Raw genomic sequence first — 20,403 nt, 5'->3', positions numbered from 1 at the left:
CAGAGGAAGAAATTTCCATGGAAACTTTTCATGCTAGAGACCCAAGGGGGCTTGGTATACTGAAAACAGAATGAATGAAAATAGAGCAACATCTTTTCTGTGACAGTTTTAAGAGACTAAGAATTTATCTACAGGAAGTGTGCTTCATGGAGGCTTTTCTCTGAAAGAGAAAACACTGTACTAACACACTTTCCCCCAGGGTTTTGCTTTCTCTGCCTTCCTGCATGTTGAATTATACAACTATAAGGTGCTGCTGTGGTATAACACAATTGCTGGATTACACAGCCCTTTATCCCAGTTTGTTACACCTTTAAAATTTAATTCCCTATTATCCTCACCCTAAAGAAGGTGCAAAAATGGCTACAAAACACAGGAGGAGCCCTGGAGGATGGACATCAAGTAAAGACCCCACGAACTCTCATGAAGGAAGGACTCTGCATGCACAATAAATGTCTCACACAGAGCAGCCCTAACCTTTAGTTTAGAGATATAGAAAAAAGCGAGTCAGAAGGGGCCTCCCGGGAACCCTGTAATGTACACCCAGCTTCCCCGAGCAGTGAGAAGTCGTAGGAATAGTGGAGCTTAGCAGGTCTTGTTTCTTTGGGCCACGAGGACCCTGGAGCCTTAAGGGGCCTCTGTAATATTTGGCTTATTTTTAAGGAAATGTAAGAAGTGCTTAAGTGGAACCAAAGAGGGACTCCCACACAAGGCAGTGGATCACCCCAAGAGAGAAACTGTGCAGGCCAAAGTGCTTGGCGTTCAACCAGCTCATGCGTCTGTCCCTCCCTCTCCTCTTCCATGCATCTTCAAAACTGCTAACTGCTTTTTGTCTTGCATGGTCTGCCAAACAATTTTCAGAGATCTCAGTAGCCATCCGCAGCCATCAATGCTTGGGGCAAAATCCATTGTGATTGGCTTCAGGAAGCAGGTCAGCCAAGTTGTTCTTGGGTGCCTCCATTCATTTGTTTGCTTTGCACTGGCAAGATCACAGCCATATTGCATCAGACGCTGTCTAAAGAGAGATAATCCACGCTGCCTTGGGGAGCTCAGAATCTAAATGCAGGGAATACACATTCCTAGGGAGAATACAGAGTTCTGGTGCGATTTACACAGATTAACAACGAAAATCCAACGTTGGGCAATAGGACCTAATATTATTAGGACCAACAAAATGCTGCAAAAGATGGCCATAACATCTAGCTTCATCATAGGAAATTTTTGTCCTCCCTCCCAACTTTCTGTAGCATCGCATGAAAAGTTCTGTAAATCTCAACAGTGTGCACATTCTTTCCCCACAACATTTTGCTTGTTTGGAGTACACAGGAGTGCAGCTAGGGTTGGATCTCAGAGCCAAAGTCCAAGTTCCCAAGTTTAGGATCCCTCAAAGGACCACCTAGATTATAGGTGGGATGGCAACCAGGTCCGGGGGGGAAGGGGGTGACGCTGCTTGCTGCAGCATCTTTAGACTGCAATCACAGGCATCTTAAAATAGAAAAAATGTACCGCACAGTTCCCGGTACTGAGCTGCACAACAGCTTCAGGAGTGGGCAACTTTTAGCCCTGTGTAGAATTTGATCTATTGACTACGCTGGTTGCCCACTCCTGTAATAAAGGCATTGCTCAGCTGCGGATTTTGCAGCTTCTTCATAGAGCTGCACAGGCAGTTCTTCTTTTGGAAAGTTTGCAAAGCCCTGCAGATCGGGGTGCGCGCCGCCCCGCGCCGGGTCTTGCCTCCCGTCTCCACTCCTTCTCCTCCTCCTCCTCCTCCGTCAGTTGACATCCCCTCTCGAAAGAGCCTGCGTTGCTCGGCCCCTGTGGGAGCGCGCCTGCAGGCCGAAGGGAGCCGTCTGCAGCTGCTGGCTCGCAAGGTCTTAATCCTTCTCGGGCCCCTCCGAGGGAGCGCGCCAAAAACGGCTGCCGGCGGGGCCGGAGGAGCTCCCGCAGCGCGCAAACCCGGCCTTGGCCGCCATTGGCCGTGGCCGAGGGCGGGGACCGAAGGCGTCTCCGCCGCGGGCAGACGCGCTGCCTTCCCTCCGCCGCGCCGCATCACACGCTCGGCGCCCGGGCCCTCCCACGGCGCTGCGCACTGGGCCGGGGCAGAAAGGAGCGAAAGAGGCTCGTTCGGCTGCGCAGCCGCGATTGGATCGCAGACCGGAGGGCGGCCAGCCGCGCCCCGTCCCTATAGGGCGCCGCAGCTGCCACACGACGCGCGAGGTCGGGTTTCTCCCTTTTCTTCGGAGCGGTCGCGGGCGAGGAACTATTTCGGGAATTCAGCAGGAGAGGCGTGTCTGCTGCTGCCCGCTGCCCTTCTGCGTCCGGGGCCAAGAGGCAGCCCGTGCGACTCGTCTCCTCGAGGGACCAGCCTTGCAGGTAGGCGCCGGTGCACTGGCGGCTGCCTGCCCTGCCCGCTGGGCCGTTCACTCACCCTTCTGGGCGCCGCGATCTCCTCCCGCCTCGTGCTGGGCTCGGGAAGCCGCGCTGAGTGGCGGACGGAGGACTGTCAGCCGCCTCCTGGCCTCGGCCGGCTGGCTGGCGATCCCTTCCAAGCCTCTGACAGTCCCGATGAGTCGCCAGGCGCCTTTTGTTGCGCGCATCTGAGACCCGGAGGTGTGGGGCACAGAGGATGGTTCGCTCCTGTTTTGCACCCTTGGCTAGAATGCGTGGCCGGGCCACATTTTACTTTTAGGAAGCCAGAAGCTCATAACGCTAGCCTTGCGAGAATTAGCTTTCGATTGTTCAAGGCATTTTATGTGCATTCTCTAGCCATCCTCACAAGTAGGTCGCGTTATCTCTGTCTTGTTCATGCAAAGGAAAGAAAGCATGTTTAAGGCCACCTACTTCCCCAACCTGGGACCGTCTAGGTAGTCCAGTCTAGTCGGGGAAAGTTGCACTGGTGAGTTCACGGCAAGGCGGGATTTGAATCGGGGACTTCCTGATTTCTCGCTCAGTGTCTTTAGGCATCACGCTAAAAGCCTTCTCCTGCTGTCTCCCTAGGAAACGGTACCAGAAGGTACACTGCTTCTGAACATGGAGGGTCTATTTAACATGTAGGCTAATAGTTTCCGTGAATGTCGCACCCTTCATTTTGCCGGGCGATCCTGGTTTCTGTTCGTAATCGCGTGGCCCCGTCCATGTGTAGGTTCCTCAAGGAAGTGCATTGAAGGTTTGCATTCTAAAAGCAGGCAGCTCGCCACGGCGGGCATCTGTGATACGGGGCTTTCCCGCCTCCATTTCTCTCTTCGCTGTCAGGCCCGTTATCAGCCTTAAAAGTCCTGGGACGAGGGCACCAAAAATGCAGGGCGGGCAAATCGTGTGGGTCGTAGATCTTTTTAAGACAACAGAGCACGTCTGAGCTTCGCTTGTGGCGCCTGAGCCAACGCGCGTTGGCCGCAGCTTAGGTCTGAACGTGGAGGGGGATTTAATGGTGTCTCAAGCGCCAACATGCGTGGTAGGAGAAGACACCGGCTCTGGGAGGGAGAAGAATCCCGGGAAGGGGCGGCCGCCTGCCGCGCCAGTTCCAGACTCCTCTCAAAGCGAGCTGGGTTCCCGCTGGAGTTGGAGCGTGTTGTAATAGGGAAACCGGCAAGCTATTGAGCTTCGTGCGAAGGAAGGCGGCAACGCCTCGCTGCTCGTCCGCCGCAGTTACAGCCTCGCCGGGCACAGTGCAAATGGCGCTTGCTCCGCTTTGCGTGGAATTCGGGGCAGGCAGGACGGCGGCCCTTGTGGAGCCGTGGGCCTAAGACGCACCGGCCGCGGCGGGGAAGGGTTTTAAATAAAAGGCCGGGCGCACGGTCCCGATCCTCGGAGAGACGGGTCTGTAGCTTTGCTTGTTGATTTCTTCCCCTTACACGCAAGGAGGCGTGGCTTGACTTGCAGCGGTCCGCACGAGCCTCCGCAGGCTTGCGTGACGCCATCGTTGCGCACTAGTGCTCCGTTAAGGAGGAAAAGACGGAAGAGCCGCGCAAGGCCTTTGCAAGGTCATGCGCCTCGGTCTGGAAGAAGCCTTGATAGCAAGAAGTCCCGCGCTTATCTCCTGCGTGCGTAAGTTTTGGAGCATCTGCTACCGTGCAAGCCTGTGCCTGCTAGCTCGGAAGGAAGCTCACTTGTCTTGGGTGGAACTTGCTGCTAGGCAAATGTGCAAAGGATTGCAACCTACCTGTGTTCAATCAGCACATAAATGCAAACTGTTTGTGAAAGGCTGCAGGTAATTGGCACTGTCTGTACTTTGTGGATTTCATTTCCCACTCATCTCACTGTTTACAATTCCACCCCAGTGTGTGCATGTGTTTGTGTGTACATTCACACACACCCACACAACACACACACCTGAACCACAGGATAGCAGGCCATGCATTGTGAAATTCTTTTTCTTCTTGATCCTCTCCTACTGGCGGTTGCACACCATCATGGCTAAAGAATCATTAGGTGGAGCCACCCTAAAGGTGGATATAGGATTGCCCCTAATGCTTTCTTTAAGATATTTCAGCTAAATTCATTCTTGATTCCTTTTCCTATTTCTTTTTAATGTGTACAATCAGTCTTTGCATTTCGTGGCTTGTTATATGACCAAAATATTCTCATTTTCTCTATTTTCACAATTTCTTTATACATTATCTTAAATACCTCTTCCTCGATCACCTTCTCAGTGCAGTGCCATTCACAACATCCTGCAGACTGCAAAGCAGTTGGGCTGAGGATGGCACTTCTAGTCTCACTCTCACATAGTGTTGCTTCATTGTGGCTTGACCAACAGTCCTGGGGTTGATTTCAGATCACCAAGGCAAAAGGTGCACGGTCTGGTTTTGGCACCCTCTCTTGGTCTTGACCTGCACCTGTGAGCCAGCCCACTGTTCCTGGATGCAGGGAAAGAGTTAGTCTTGGATGTCACTCTTGCAATAAGATGAAGCTCCCTGTCCATTGTGCATGCACAGTGTTTTAATGTTGTTTTCATTCTTTTCAGCAGGCAGCAAAATGTCTTGGGCTGGTTCTGAGAAATATGTAAGGTTATTTTTGACTCGCAGTGGACCCTAAATTCTGTTCATTCCATTCCTCCTCCTGCTGGAAAATGTCAGATTTGGCTACTGCCCAAATAGTTGTTCTGCCTCTGATAACAAAACTTGGCACAGCGCTTCCCGGTGTTCTGCTCTGTGGAGAAGAGCAGTGAAATGACAAAGATGAATGCTTGCTTCATCGTGGCCTCTTTATTCCATCCCTCCTTCAAAGAGCAGAGGATGGCATTGGCGGTCCTTCTCCATCTCTGTCTTATCCTTGCAGCATCCTTGTGAGGTAGGCCTGGCTGACAGAGAGATCGGCCCAAGGTCGCTGAGCGAGCTTCAAGGGCAAGTCGGGTGTTGATCAAGTCTTCCTGATCCAGCCCCCGATTATTACAGAGCGCTGGCATCCGTTGTTTGCTGTCTCTCATTTGCTCTCTGACTTGTATTTATTCTAAGCAGGAGTCAGAAAGGACAACCAGCTGCCCTTTAAAAAAGGAGAGATGTCCATTTACAGGTGGACCTAATGTGCCTTGCTGGACAGCATACCCTTTGCTACAAACAGGGTTGTAAGGCAAACAATAGAATAGGTTAGAAAGACCCCCCCCCCCCATGGACATACTGATTCCTCGTTCAGCCTGCTGACCCCCAGATGTGTTGGGCTTCAGCCCCGGACATCTTGGCCAATGGTCACAAACACTGGGATTTGTAGTCTCAAACACCAAGGCACCAAGTTGAGGATGGCAGTTCTCCCTGAATGGAATAGCCATAAAAGTAGTTCTGTTTTAGCTGAATTTGGGCAGCGCTGTAAGGCTGAAATCACAGTGACCTGTGCTCACCATTTCTTGCTTCTGTTGCAATTCCAGTGAGTTGTAGTGGCGTGAAGGAAAGAGGAAACCTTGAAGCTACTGTAAGAGCATAGGCAGATTTCAAGCCCAAGGCCTGTCACTCAGTTGTCTCTGAAGAAAGCTCATGAAAGCTCAGCTTTAAAAAGCACAGATAGCAGGCAAGTTGCTTTTAGCTGACCCTTGGTGATCTTCCTTCAGCGCCAGATCTCATGACTCATTCTCTGTCCTGTGAAGCTTCCTTAGAAAGTTGATTCCAGAAAGAATTCACGAATTCACTGGCAATTTGTAGGTTCTTTGTATGCAGAACTGTGGTGGACTATTGAAGAGGGACATGACAAGAGATGCATGAAAATATACATGGTGTGGATAGGGAGTTTTTCTCCTGCTCTCATATTGGCCTTTTTGAAGCCATTTCAGAAAATAGAACAGTCAAATAAAATGTAGATCTATCTGGTTCATAATACCAGAACTCAGGGTCATCCAAGTATTATTATTACATCATTACATTTATATCCTGCCTTTTTTCTCTTGTAAAGAACCCAGAGCAACTTACATAGCTCTCTTTTATTGTCATAAAAACAACCCTGTGAGACAGGTTAGGCTGAGAGTGTCCGACTTGCCCAAGGGAGCTCCACGGCCAAAGTAAGATGAAAAATATTCAGGGAAGAACTTCTTCACACAGTGCATAATTCAGCATTAAAACTCACTACCATACTCGTATGATATAGATACTGAGGATGAAACGCAAATACTTTGGCCACCTAATGAGAAGGAAGGACTCACTGGAGAAGACCCTGATGCTGGGAATGATTGACGGCAAAAGGAGGAGGGAATGGCAGAGGTTGAGGTGGCTGGATGGGGTCGCTGGGGTGGTCGGAGGGGACTTGAGCGGACTCCGGGGGATGGTGGAGCACAGGAGAACCTGGAGGAATGTTGCCCATGGGGACATGAAGGGTTGAACACTAAACCATATGATACAGTGATAACCCTCAATTGAATGGCTTAAAAGAGGTTACACAGATTCAAGAAGGATACAGCTATCAATAGTTACTTCTGGGATCAGAAGCAGCCTGTATTCCAATACATGTTGCTGGGGAACATGGCTGGGAAGGTGCTGTTGCACTCATGCCCTGCCTGGTGGGCTGCTCAGAGGCAGCTGGTTGGCCACAAAATGTCCAGCTAGATGGACCTTCTAATGACGCTCCTAGTCATGTCGACCGTAGATCCAGTACAGGACTGTGAAAAGGCACTCAGCATGACTTCTTGTTGACTTCTTTCCACAGGTTTGAATACAAGCTTCACATTTGTAGGTGATAAGACATTTCCTTATTTGTTCTTAAATAAAAATAGGGAGGCTGCAGCAACAGCTGTGTAAATCAATAGAATGAGAAATGTGCGAGTTTTCAAATTGTGCTTGCAAGTATATTCTTGAAGAACTGAAGCTTATCCTGCAGTAGAGAGCCAGTGTGGTGTAGTGGTTAAGAGCCTGGGACTGGGACTCAGACAATCTGGGTTCTAGTCCCTGCTCGGCCATGGAGCCAACTGGGTGATATTGGGCCAGTCACAGACTGTTAGTCCAGCCTACCTCACAGGGTTGTTGTTGTGGGGATAAGATGGAGGAGGAGATGTAAGCTGCCTTGAGCCCTTTGCAGGAAAAAGGCAGGATATAAATAGAAAAATAAATAAATAAATAGGGTTCTGGTTGTTGAGCTGTGCAGAAGACTGCCTTTGTTGTCCCTCTGTATCAGATGACTACAAATAATTAGATTACATGAAAGAAGACACCTGTGATGCATAGTCAGTTCTGCCTTCATTACAATTTCATTACAATTCTCTGAATCCACTTGTAATGAAAATGTACAGCTAACAGGGCACAAAAACAAAAAGGAAGTAATGTTGTGCTTTTTTCTTTGTAAGAAATGGTGGAGTTTTTTTAAACCGTAAGAACGATTTCCCTGCCTTTATAGCGATTGCAACATTTCTGAGCCTTGGCAAGATGATTCTTACTGTCTGTTTCTGGAACAGGAAATCTTCCACGTTCCAAAATATTTCCATTTGTAATGCCTGACAGCTTTTTGGCAAGTAGAAAAGCAAGGTCATTGCTCTAATTTCTCCACCGCAGCTTATATAGCTTTAAAAAACCTTCAATTAAACTTGACTTAACCTTTCAGGTGCTACTGGCTATGCACGCTTTTGATCAAGGTGTCCTGTGAAGCGTGGGTGGAAAATTCCACCATTGGGGTAAAAAGTACAGCACGGGTGGGAGGGAATTTTCCCTTGAAATAGGACAGAAAGCTGAAAGCAGCCTTCTTCAACCTGGTGCCCTCCAGCTGGTTTGGGTCACAACTTCCAGCATTCCTGACCATTGCCCATGTTGGCTGGGGCTGGTCAGCGCTGAAGTCCCACAAACCCACAGGGTATGAAGTTGGAGAGCTCAGGCTTAAAAGATTGCTGCTTTTATATTGGCAGTTCAAGTAAATTATTCTTGCATTCCAGCTGAAGTTGTGAAACTGCCTGACCACAGTTGCCATTCTAGCTCACCAGACTCCTGGGTTTAGGTCAGGCTTGTGTTGAAACACTAGCTTGGTCCCCAAGGACAACGAAAGAGTGGATGCAAGTAACTGAACGGCTGGTGGAGGAAGAAATTATCCTGCAGAGAAAGTAAGTGGTCTTGCTTGGGACGTGGATCTCTCTCCCTCCACTGCCAGCCTGCAGCACACCAGTTTTTTATTTGTGGGCTTATTTATAAGAGTAACATACAAACAGAGCGAGTCAGAAGGGGCCTCCCGGGCCATCTAGTCTGACCCGCGGCTCCAGCCGGCTCCACTCACGACATGCCCACCATGTGCATGTAGGTTAGGTGCTCTCCTTTTTTTCATGATCTTGTCATCTGGACTCTCTCTAGGACTTAAATTACATGCAGCACTAGTTCTCCTCTACTCAGCACTGGCTTGGCTTCATCTGCTGTACTGTATCCATATCAGCACCACAGTTTAAGAAAGATGCAGACAAGCTGGAGGGTTCAGAGGAGGGAAACGAGGATGGTCCGGGGACTGGGAACAAACCCCTGTAAAAGGAGAGATGGAAAGAACTGGGCCTGTTCAGTCTGGAGAAGACAAGACAGAGGGGAGATATGAGAGCACTCTTCAAGGACATGAAAGGTTGTCACAAAGAGGAGGGCCAGGATCTCTTCTCGACCATCCCAGAATGCAGGACATGGAATAATGGGCTCAAGTTACACATTTTGGCTGAACCTTCCGAAGAACTTTCTGACTGTTAGAGCAATACAACAATGAAACAAATGACTTGGGGAGCTTGTGGGCCCTCCCACACTGGAGGCGTTGAGGATGCAGCTGGACAGCCATCTGAGAGGAATGCTTTATTTTGGAGTCTTGCACTGGGCATGGGGTGGACCTGATGGACTTCTGACCCATTTCTACTTTTCTATGATTCCCTGCACATCCATACACCCCATGTTCTGACATACTGCTTCTCACTCACCCCCATCCCAAGGAAATAGGACGTGGGTTTATTTGACTGTTCAGTTCTGTAACTGTAACGGATTTTAATTCTCTGCAGGGTAATTTTATTATTTTTACTGCTATTCATATGTTACACTGTATTTTTGTATTTGATGAATTGTATACTACCCAGAGAGTTTTGGTGACTGGGTGTTATAGAGATAAAATAAATAATAGTCATTGGCAATAATATTTTAGGTAAACAAGGAAATATAAAGACAACTCAGGATAAGAACCCCAACCCCAATAAATAATTCTTATGCTCAGAACAGAATGGATACTATGGGTCCCAGTTTCCCAGAACCTCCCATCTCTCTCGGCCCTTCCCTCCCCAACTGGCCCTTAACAAATACAATAGCATCTTTTGGTCTCTCTGCTAACCAGCTCCACTCTCACCCATTCTACCTTTCCACCTGGGTGCTTACCTGTAAGGTTTATTACTGCTGCTGTCTGTGTTGTGGAAGGGATCGTAGCATGCAGTGACCTGGTGCTATTGCAAGTCATCATTTCCTTGAACTGTTGGCGTAGTGATGCCATTGGTGATGCCATTTCATGGCTCAGTTGCTCAATTTTTCACCTCTTATCAAAGAAATGTTGCAAAAGAAGTTTCTCCTTTATGATCCTTGGCATTCTACTGGTTATAAAAATGGCACCCGAGGAGCAGTTGGAGTCTCATCTTCCACAGTCGGCCACAGAAGAAGCAAACAGTGCTGAAAATGGACGCATTCGTACATTTTTACTTCCAAGTTGTGGTTCTGCATATCATATATTTCTTTCAAGGTAGAGGGGGGATGACTGATGTGTTTCATTCGGGCATGCTGAGAAAGTGTGCCTTACTCTGCTTTGGTGAATGTCAGAGAAACGGTTTCCAATCAATGTTTTTTCTTCCCCATGAAGGCTTGTGGTGGCAAATCAGTATCTGCAGGCAAAATTATGCCAGGCATGCTCAGTTTTCATGTCAGGCACACAGCCAGTGTTTTTAATTCCAGTAACGGAGGAGGGCAGCAGGAAACTGTCAGCTGAGATAAGAATGAGATCATTTTGCAGGCTGAGTGCACCACTCACTCTGTTAAAGAAAGGAAAGCAAAGGGGGAAAGTTATGCTGGAATCCTGTACAGGCTTACTCAGAAGAAAGCTATTCTGACCATACACGGTCATACCTATTCCTTTGTATACATCTACTTAGTTAATACTGATCTGTTTGCATTTTGTGTTTTAGGGGGAGTTTTGTTTGCTTTTCCAAAGCAGTATAATACTTTTCCATTTTAAAAACCAGGGAAATCCAGTGATCAAAAACCATTTTTACCGCTGAATCATATTGGCTTCAGCTGCACAAAGCCAGGAAATTGAAAACTAAGACTGATGCCTTAATCAACATGCTCCTAAGCAATTCAATTTAATCATAGGGCAACAAACAGGCATGGAGTGACTCACAAGAAATAGCTTTAGCAACACAATAAAGTTCAGGTGCTTCACGAAGGAACATCGGGTCAGGACAGTGTGAGGCATTTTTGCTGGCCCTGGACATTCCTCCTTCCCACCTGACAGAGGGAAGAGTTGGGAAGAGCGTGAGTGCAGTGCGTGTCATTGCGTAGCCTCAATACTGATCATAGGACACATCTGATTTCTGATATCCTGGCTTTGTAGAAGCACGAAACCAACGTGAGATACCCTTTTTCTGGTATTAAACCAGCAGGTTTCCAATCATTGATATAACTCTATTATTGTAAGCCTAGAGTTTGAGATTATTGCTTTTATATTGCACTTTTCCTGCAAGGAGCTCAGTGCAATCGATGTCCCTCATTTCACATTTTATCCAAGCCATCAGCCGTGCCAAGTGTAGCCCTTCCTATTCCTTCTACATTGTTCATTTTGGAGATAACACCGACCTTGAATGAGCTGTAGGATTAAAGTGAGAAATACTGTGGACCCTTTGAAAAGCAAGTGTGTGTTTGTGTGTAAGGAGAAGCAGTTATCATGCTGCACACTGAACCCAGTAGAGGTCCTTGTCCAAAATGACAACCTCTGAACTGAGCTGAAGGATGGAGGTCATGATATCCAATGCTAGCAACCAGGTTGCATTAACAGCATTCCCCTGAATGATGGCAACTTTGAGACTGATAATGTCCCATGAAGATAGCTTAAGACACTAGGTGCTTTTCAGCTAATATGGAATTTAATGCAGCTCACACGGAGTAGTTTGGGAAATGGTTTATTTTGGTGGATGTGAGTTCAGCATAATCCTTCTCTTCTCCAGACTAACACACCCACTTTCTTCAGGTGTTTCTCACGGGAGGTTTCCATACCCCTGACAGTCTGGTTGGTTTACATGCCCTTGACAAACTGTTCCCTCCCTAAGTCCATTCCAATGAATCTGCATTCTTCTTAAGGTGCGGTGCCCAGAAAGGAGTAGTAACCGAAATAAAGTGGAACATTACTTTTTGCGGCTTAAAAACCACAGTTGTACTAATGCCTCCTAAAATTATATGTTTCTTTTGTAGTCACATCACTCTACTGTCTCATTTTCAGTTTATGTTCAGTTGGTGGTTGGTAATGAGGGGAAAAACCCCCCCGGAAACTGTCTTTTCAAGCATTATTTAGCAGCTCCAAAAAAAAAAAAAAAAAAAAAAATGAAATGCAAACTCTTCTTTTTCCCCGTTTTCTTGGCCAGCTTTCTTAGTTTCTGGGACATTCCAAGGCCTGCTTCCTGCGGTTTTGTTCTCCACCAACTTCTGTGGAACCAAGTTATGTCCACTGCTGCTTTAATAAATCTGGTTAGAAATGGGGGGAACCAAGTGAGGAGAGCGCTGCTGACGTCTCGTATTCTGCAAGACGACAAGCGATGGGTGGTCGTGTGCCAGAGCTCCACTACTGAACGCAGAACTTCTCGCTTTGACCTGGACGGCAGTGGCCGCCCTGCCACGTGGGACTCCTTTGGTATCTGGGACAATCGCATTGACGAGCCCATCCTTCTCCCGCCAAGCATAAAATACGGGAAGCCGATCCCCAAGCTCAGCCTGTCAAAGGTGGGCTGTGCCAGCCACATCGGGAAGCGGAAAGAAAATGAAGATCGTTTCGATTATGCTCAGCTGACCGAAGATGTCCTGTATTTTGCTGTTTATGATGGACATGGTGGGGTCGCAGTTGCTGACTTCTGCAATAAGTACATGCGAAAATATATCCTGTGAGTACACTCATTTTCTGGCCGTGGGTTCAGCTCTTTTACAGTGGAGATCATGTAGATAATGTGCAGCTGGTAACCTCTTTCAGTTCTTGTGTTACTACTCTTAAGGCACCTGAATGAATTTGTAGGGTACTGCCTGGGATTGGTTTATAGGTCCTGAGGTGGGAGGGTAGGAACATGCCTACTTTTGCTAGTGCATGTTGAATTTGATATAACTGTTTTGAGCCCCACGTTTTGGTATAAACGCTTGATAGGTATCAAATGACTACATGAAAATAAATAAGGGCTCAGAAAGGAAAGCTGCAAAAATGAACTGTTCTGAAACACAAGTCATCTACTATGGGATTGTTCTTGTTACTGAAATGAAGATGTCTTTTGTATTAATAAACAGGTATTACTAGTAAGAGATTCTTTCACTGTATCTCATCGTGGTCCATAAGATTTCTGTGGGATTGTTAAGACCCACTGCAGGGGTCCTCTTAGCGGCACACTAAGAAAGCACATCCTTTAATTTTTAGGGTTGGCCCTTCCCGGAAGTAATATGAAGAAGTTGCTTCAGCATTAAATTTTGTAGGACAATACTCTTCCCTCACCTCTTCCTCTGTGCCGTTTAAAAGAAAAACCAAACTCTTGCCCTGCTATTAACTTCAGCTGCAGTAATATTTAAGGCCTACACTGTCCTCCCCAGTGGTTCTTTGAGTGAGTTTCGAAGTTGTGTAGGAGCCATTTGTATGTGGTGATGGCTGTGTTGTTGCACTTTTTTTAAAGTACGCTTAACAGGTTAACGTGGGATAGAAGCCAAAATAAATTCACCACTCTACCCAAACAGTGATGCTTTCCAAATGTGGCTATAGTATTTGAATTGCGTTAAAAGGTAGACTTCCCCCGGTAGAGCATTGCCCCAGCGAGGTCAGTGATCGGGAAGGTTGTCCTTTTGGATGAATATGTGCAAGTCAGAGTCTGCAGGTGTTCTGCAGTCGCCAAAGTTCTGCTGCTTCCTCTTCCAGTTAACTCAACCAGGAAAGTCCCATGCCCGACCCTTCCAGCAGGAGAGAGAGAAGCAGAGCATAGTGATTTTGCACTTTGCCCTGTGAAGGTACCAGGTGCCTCCATACAATGGCGGCCATACAGACCTTATCTGCTCCAGGACAGGGAAGTGGAGGGCTGGGCTCGGTTTGCTTTGGTTGCTAGTCTTCTCGTGGCCAGCAAAGTGGTTGAGGGTTAGCGCTCGGGTTAGGCTTCTCCCGCACGCCGGCTGCTCGACACGTATCTGGCACGCTGGGGCTGCAGGCAGGGCAATCGGGTGCATCTGCTTGGTGCTCTTACTTCCTAAATAAATGTTCAGTTTGATCCCATCAATTGTCCGCTGAAGCTGTCTGGCCAGTTCCCAACAATCGTTTGGAGGGATAAAGTTCTTGAGATCAGAGTGGTTGTGTTTTCCTTGAAGATAATTTTAATGCTTCATTTCCCTTTATTTTTTTAATTTTCAGAGAATTTCTTGCTGAAGAACAGAACATGGAAATAGTATTGTTCAAAGCTTTTTTAGAAATAGATAAAGCATATATGCAACATGCTCGCTTGTCTGCTGATGGTAAGTACAACATGGGTTTTTGTGCAGCAGTGTGGGGAGGAGGAAATTTACTCTTGATGTAGCAGCCTGTGGTATTTTGTTGTCGCTTGAGGCTACCTGTGTTAGGGAGAAAACTGTAATTTGAATACACTCAAAACCTGTTTTATAAAATAGGCCATATTTTGGGCCTGTGCTGCAGAAACCGATACGAAAAGAAATAATTTGAAATGTCCATATGGATTGGAGTAATGGCATAGGACCAGGTTCTCTAGAAAAGATTGACTGACAATACTCACTGTCAAGTTAAAATTAAGTAGATCTGCTCATCCCTAATTTAAACTAAACTGTGGGAGTTAAGTGTTTTTAGAAATGTGTAAATTGCAATGATATGCATAACTGATATGTTTTAGATTCTTTAAAAGAGCTGGTTGATATATACCTGAAAGCATCAACCTACACTTAGTGTAGAGGTAATGCTTGATGACTATAATGGGATGTACCTTCAGTCCTAGACATGCCAAGACTATGCTGTAGTTTTAGGCACATTTATTTGGAATTAAGTCTCATTGATTTCCAGGGAGACATTTCAGGTAGAAATGGTTGGGCTGCAGTAGATCTGAGCAGGCTGTTCTCTCTTAAAGGTTTTTACATTCTACTGCAGCCACCTGAAATACCTGGGGACAGGTGTAGTTCATGATACAGGCCTGCATCACTGTGGAAAATGGTCCTATGTTAAGGTCTAAACGGTGGAGAGTTTGCTCCATAGTTACCCCTGAATTGTCATGACTGCAAACAAATCAGAACAAAAGCACATAATATAAAAGCCTGTTGGCATTTAAAACACGCCTGCACATTGGTGTGACACGTGACAGCTTCATATTTCATCCTTCTGGCTTTTACATCCTGCTTTCTCATGAAACATAACATGCACTCAAGTCCAACACTTAATCTCATTCCGTTGGCTCTGATTATGATTAGATCAGCTTTTCAATGGGCTATGATTGTTGGATGAACTTCTTTTGATTTGTTTGTAATTGTGAGTTACACAATCAAAGCAGAAAGAAAACAGAAAAAAAATTAAATCAAGCATTAGTGTCTCCTTTCATAGAATTAAAGCCAGTCTATTACAATGAGTACATATGTATTATGCTCTCCTATACGTTTTGTGCATAGCAAAATATGCTACAATTACTTAAGGTAATTATGCATAGACTTCAGTAAAAGCAGCTCAGCTATCCATGTATTTCTCCATTCATAAATTATGCTTAAGGACCCCTGGATACAAAAATATAGTGGGGCAGGCCCCTCTTGTTTAGTGAAGAGCTGTCTGCACATGACCTCCATTTCAGACCGTATAAGTGTTCAAGAACCTAAAAACATCGCTGATCAAAGAATAAATGTAGCTTCATAGCCTGTCTGATAGTTGGAACTTGTTCGATCATTACACATACGTATAATAGATGGAGGGCCGTAACACCAGGAGAATAACAGCACTCCTGCAGAGTCAGGCTTACTGAACAATTAAAACCCTTTTAACCAATGGCACTTACTGATGGGCAAATATGATTTGGATCGCACTGTATGGTGACCTGGTTGGAAAGGCTGTTTGGTGGCAGGGATGGAGAAGATGGAATTAAAGTTCCTCACAGATGTGCTGATATCAGTCTTATCTTTGCATTGGACTGTATGATTGAGTTCTTCCAGATGTGGCCGAGTGCTAAAATGGCCCAGAAACGCATGAGGAATACTTCCCCCACTTAATTGGCTACTGATCACGTGATTCCATGTGTTCTGTTAACTGAGTCTTTTGTTATGTGGGTTGTCAGTGTTCCGTGTTGTTCTAGGCTCATAATTAGCAGATAAAAGGGAGAAAGTAAATGGTGAGAACCTGTGTGTGTGTTAACAGCACCAGGGAAACACAGAGTCTAAAGACAGACATACCCTGTAACTACACCTCATTGATGTAAGGGGCAAGCTGTTCCTTCTCTTGATCCAGTGAGCACACCCAGAAATTTGGGTTGGAGCCATTTAGAGCATGCCATCAGTTCATACAGTCCCTGTACATTATTATACACAAAAGGCAAACTCTTGTCCCAAGAAACATGCAGTCTCAGGTATCCACCTACCTCCAAAACTGTTGCTTTCTTACAACCATGTAATGTGTCATGGTAAAATCTTGCTTATTATGCTGAGTTAAATGGTGAAAGAAGTGTTAATAGTACAATGAATTATAACATTTGTTTCCTAGTTGAAGAAGTTACTAGTCAAAACCATGGTTTTACAATTTTACTATGTCAACCTGCAACACTGAAGAAGCAAGAGAGCTGCAGAAATGTGTGTCTTTAGGTTTTCATAGAATTATCTAACTTTACCTAAGTTTGGTGCCTTTGCAGCATCTTTTTCTGGGCACATTTTTTGCACAAGCTCTACTAGATTGAACAGGAATTGTTCCTTGCACAAGTCCCCATGTGCTGTAGCAAAACAGTGCAAGCAAATTCCTAGTGAGCTGTGCTTATTAGGCTATTGGCGATGGTTGTATTTTAATATTCAACTTAGTGGGAGCATGTACTTTTAGTGCCCATTAAAGTTACCATCTTTGCCTTGTGAACATGGCTCATCTTTTTTGACAAACTCAACTAGCCATGTGCCTTTTCCTTAGCAAAAAGCTGGAAGTAAAACCCAATAATGTCTTTATGTAACTGAGAACAATCATAAGGGTCAAATACAGAATAAAAACAATATTTGGCTCTTTCATACTACATTGTGCAAAAACATTACCAAAATAAAATGGTACTCTTGCATGCTTACTAGAGCCCTGCATTTTCAAACTAACTTTAAAGTCTCTTACCAGAAGCTGTGCAGATGGATTAATGAGGTTGCCAAGGGAGACTGATACATAGTGAAATTGGACGTAGTAATATTCACATCTTCTGCAAGCTGCCCGAGCAGAGCTCCAATGCATAATGAGTACTCCCTTTCCCTTTTGCCGCTCTCCTCCTCCCAAGTGTTGCAGGTTTTCTTTCTCTTTATTTTAAGCAAAATTCCTGGGTGAATTTTTCCTATTTGCCTCTGTGTACATGTTATTTATGGCAGACACTGTACCTGACCAACAGCTCTAGAATTGGAGGCCCGGGACTCTATATGCTGGGCTTCAGTGGAAAGAGAGAGATCTGCTTAAAGTGGTCCCAGGTGAAGGAGTCTGGCGGTTCCTAGCCTGGACTACTGGAAGGTTCCCACATCCTCTTTGTCACATTAGTTGAGATGAGATGCTCTAAAAATGTCCAGTGAGTGTTAAGATACCTATTGAAAGATTTTTAGATTATATATTTCTGTAGTGATGCTGTCTAGGAAACCAAGAATCTGATGTTTCAAAAAATGTTGAACCAACTTGTGCTCTGAGCTGATCTTTTCCTTAAAATGCTGCTAGATAAATTGAAAGAATGTGCTAGTGACTTGATGACAGTGTGATTCCTTGATTTTGGAACTGTGCTACTGCTTAGTGATCCGTGCCACCAACCTGAGCTGCTTTCCTTCCTCCCTTCATTCTAGCGTAGCTTCCAAAGGATCCCCCTGTAAACCCAAATTGGCATGAGCTAAGCATCTGCGAGCAAATTCTCTTTCTAACCCTATAACTGTGAGTTATCGACTTCATGCAATAGCTCCCCCAGCTTCAGTTAAGGTGGTCAGGAGTATTCCAGCATATGTAATATGAAAGGTACTTCTGTCCTGTTTTTTGAACCACAGAATGCCAGGGAGAGGGAAGCAAAACCATGAAAAATCAACAGCAGCCACAGCACCTATACAGAAAAAGAAAACTCAGCAGTGACCTCTGGAATGAAATTATAGTCCCCCAAGGCTTAAACCCTAGTAAAAGGGCAAAGTGAGTTTCCTGGGGAGCAAATTCCACAAGCTCAGCACTGCCCTGCTCCAAACTGCAGGATCCGTGATAACAGTAGGAGACAGATAAGAGTCGGTAGCCTCTTGCAGGAGGAGGTGGGATCCACGAAGAGTTAACAGGAATTGCATGTCATACCAGACACTTGTAGCAAGACCATAAACGTCATTTCTCTTTCCAGGGCATGAAGATCAGCCCTTGCTTTGGTGAACAGTTTCCAGAAGTATTATACACCCACACAGATATTTTGGTAGATGGAGTAAGAAATATGAACATGGCATTTGCTCTCTTAACGTGAAATAATCTCACATATGCCACTCTGAGTTCCTTAGAACAGGAGTGGGCAGAAAGCAGCCCTCTGGGTGTTTTGGGTGTTAGCTCCTAGCATTCCTGACCAATCGTCGTGGTGGCAAGGGCTTCTTGGAGTTGAAATCCTAACCATCTGGAGACCCAGCTTCTGCCTTCCTTAGAAGAAGGCAAGATAAAAATCAGATTTCTTCTGAGTATTAATAAAGTGTCCCAAACACATCTGTCATGGTGCATCCATCTCTTAGTATATATGCTGAAATTTATCATTTGGAAAGTATGGCACTGGACTCTCATACTTTCTTTTCTAATATTTGTTCTTTGATCCTTTTTTGAGGGACTGTGATAGCTCTGTGCTTTCCAGGATCCAGGTTCAATCCCTTACATCTTCTCTTAAAAGAATCCAGATCAGAAAAACTGAGCCTGGGGAAAACAGGTGCCAGCAAATAAACTTTGGTCTAGTTTGACAGAGGTTTGGACATGGCAGCTTCCCAAGTTCGTAAATGAGGCTTCCGGCCAGGAAAGCCTCGAGAAGGACCAGAGTAAGGGATTGTTCACACAGCTGTGTTTGGCTGACTTGGAAGTTAAGAGACAGCTGTGCTCGCAGTCCGTAGCACTGGTACCTCCAGTGACTGTCCCTCCCAGTTGCTTTTAGCTTTGAGGTATGCTTGAACCTCAAATATCCCATGCACCAAAAATACCGTGCTAGGGAGGACTTCCTTGAGGGCAGCTTCTCAGTCCTGGGAAGCAGAAACAAAGCTTTGTGGTTTGTTCTGCAAATGCAGGCTATGCCAGCTGCTTGCTGCTGGGAAGCAGGAGAAGACTTGCCTCCAGGCATGGTCCTAGCAGGGTGTCCTGCCAATAGCAGCTTCCCCAGCCTGACACTCTGCAGAAAGACTGCATCACGCCATCCGAACTCAGCCTTGTTTTCGTGCAGGACAAGAGTGGGAAACTGCCCACAGTGGGAAACAGCAGGGCCAGCAACAATACTGTTTTGAGCTTGGCGACTTGGCCCTCTCTCCTAGGAGTGGTGTTGCAGTTTCAAAACCAAGGAATGAAACTGGGTGGTGGGGGGAATGAGTGGTGCTCTCCGGATCTGGCCTTTGATTTTTAAAAGGGACTGTGGGGAGAAGGCAAAAACTGTCTCAGTTTCTTACACTCTGCTGTGTTTTATTCATTTACTGGTTAAAACAGGTATTTTTAATGGCAATAGTACATTTCAATTTGCCTATTTACAATGCATGTTCATCTCCTGTGTACTCTCCACTTAAGCATGCGGAGTGGAGTGTGTGTAAAGTGCCCAATTTTTTTGCATTTCTTAAGAATTAACTTGGGATGGCATTCCTATGCACATTTGCTTGGAAGTAAAACCTATTCAGTGCATTAAATTGTACATTCAAATAAGCACAGATAGAATTAGGTTTTGTGGGCCCATGAAAAAAAGGACATTTGTCTTGTACAATTTTCTGATCATGCAAAAACCAAATTCCATAGGAGAAAAAAATGCTCAACTCTTTAGAAACTGATAATCAACTTGGAGGGAAAATTGAAAATTTAAAGGGCCACGTTGAAGAGCCATTTAATGAGCTCTGATGTGCAAGAATACCTGTTTTAAATAATGACAATATGGCCTAGTTTAGACCCTTTTTTGCAGATGCACTTTTCTTTCCTGTCTTAATTCCTCTGTTTTATGGTGCTTTCATTCCACAACAAGGCTTGATGCATGTTTGATCTTCCCCCAGTATTTGGTAGCCCCATTATTGATAATCAAGAGGTGAAGCTATATAGGCTGTCTGGTTATTGTGGTTCTGGGGGTGGGGTAGAAGAGAAATAAAGAACAGTTCAGTGCTCTGCTAAATCTTCCTGCTGTGAACCCGGTGAAGAATCGGCACAATGGCTGCATTGCACCATTGGCTAAAAGACATAGGACATAATCCTATGCATGTTTAGACAAAAAAGGGAAAACGTTCCTGCACCTCCTGGATGGTGTATGCTGGGTTCACAGGCCTTATTCCTGTCTAGACATGCATAGGATTGTGTCTTTTAAAAAGTCCTGCTGAATTCAGTGAGGAGACACGTACAGGATTG

The 20,403-nt window shown here is 45.6% G+C and overlaps 1 protein-coding gene across 2 annotated transcripts in view; it reads left to right on the top strand.

Moving 5' to 3' along the window:
* The first annotated feature begins 2,113 nt into the window (after positions 1-2,113).
* Positions 2,114-20,403, top strand: part of PPM1K (protein phosphatase, Mg2+/Mn2+ dependent 1K) — a 31,412-nt gene continuing 13,122 nt past the window's right edge. The window contains exons 1-3 of one of the 2 annotated variants that reach the window (XM_044428360.1): positions 2,114-2,370; positions 12,032-12,544; positions 14,035-14,135. In XM_044428360.1, coding sequence (XP_044284295.1) covers positions 12,108-12,544; positions 14,035-14,135 — 538 coding nt within the window. In that variant the 5' untranslated portion in view covers positions 2,114-2,370; positions 12,032-12,107. Of the gene's footprint in view, positions 2,371-2,844; positions 2,894-12,031; positions 12,545-14,034; positions 14,136-20,403 lie in introns of those variants that run through there. The other variant, XM_044428361.1, reaches the window with a different exon arrangement.

This window comes from Varanus komodoensis, unplaced genomic scaffold, assembly GCF_004798865.1.
Source record: "Varanus komodoensis strain SLA01 unplaced genomic scaffold, ASM479886v1 scaffold2, whole genome shotgun sequence".
Classification (NCBI taxonomy): Eukaryota; Metazoa; Chordata; class Lepidosauria; order Squamata; family Varanidae; genus Varanus; species Varanus komodoensis.
This window is presented reverse-complemented; position numbering and strand designations above follow the sequence as displayed.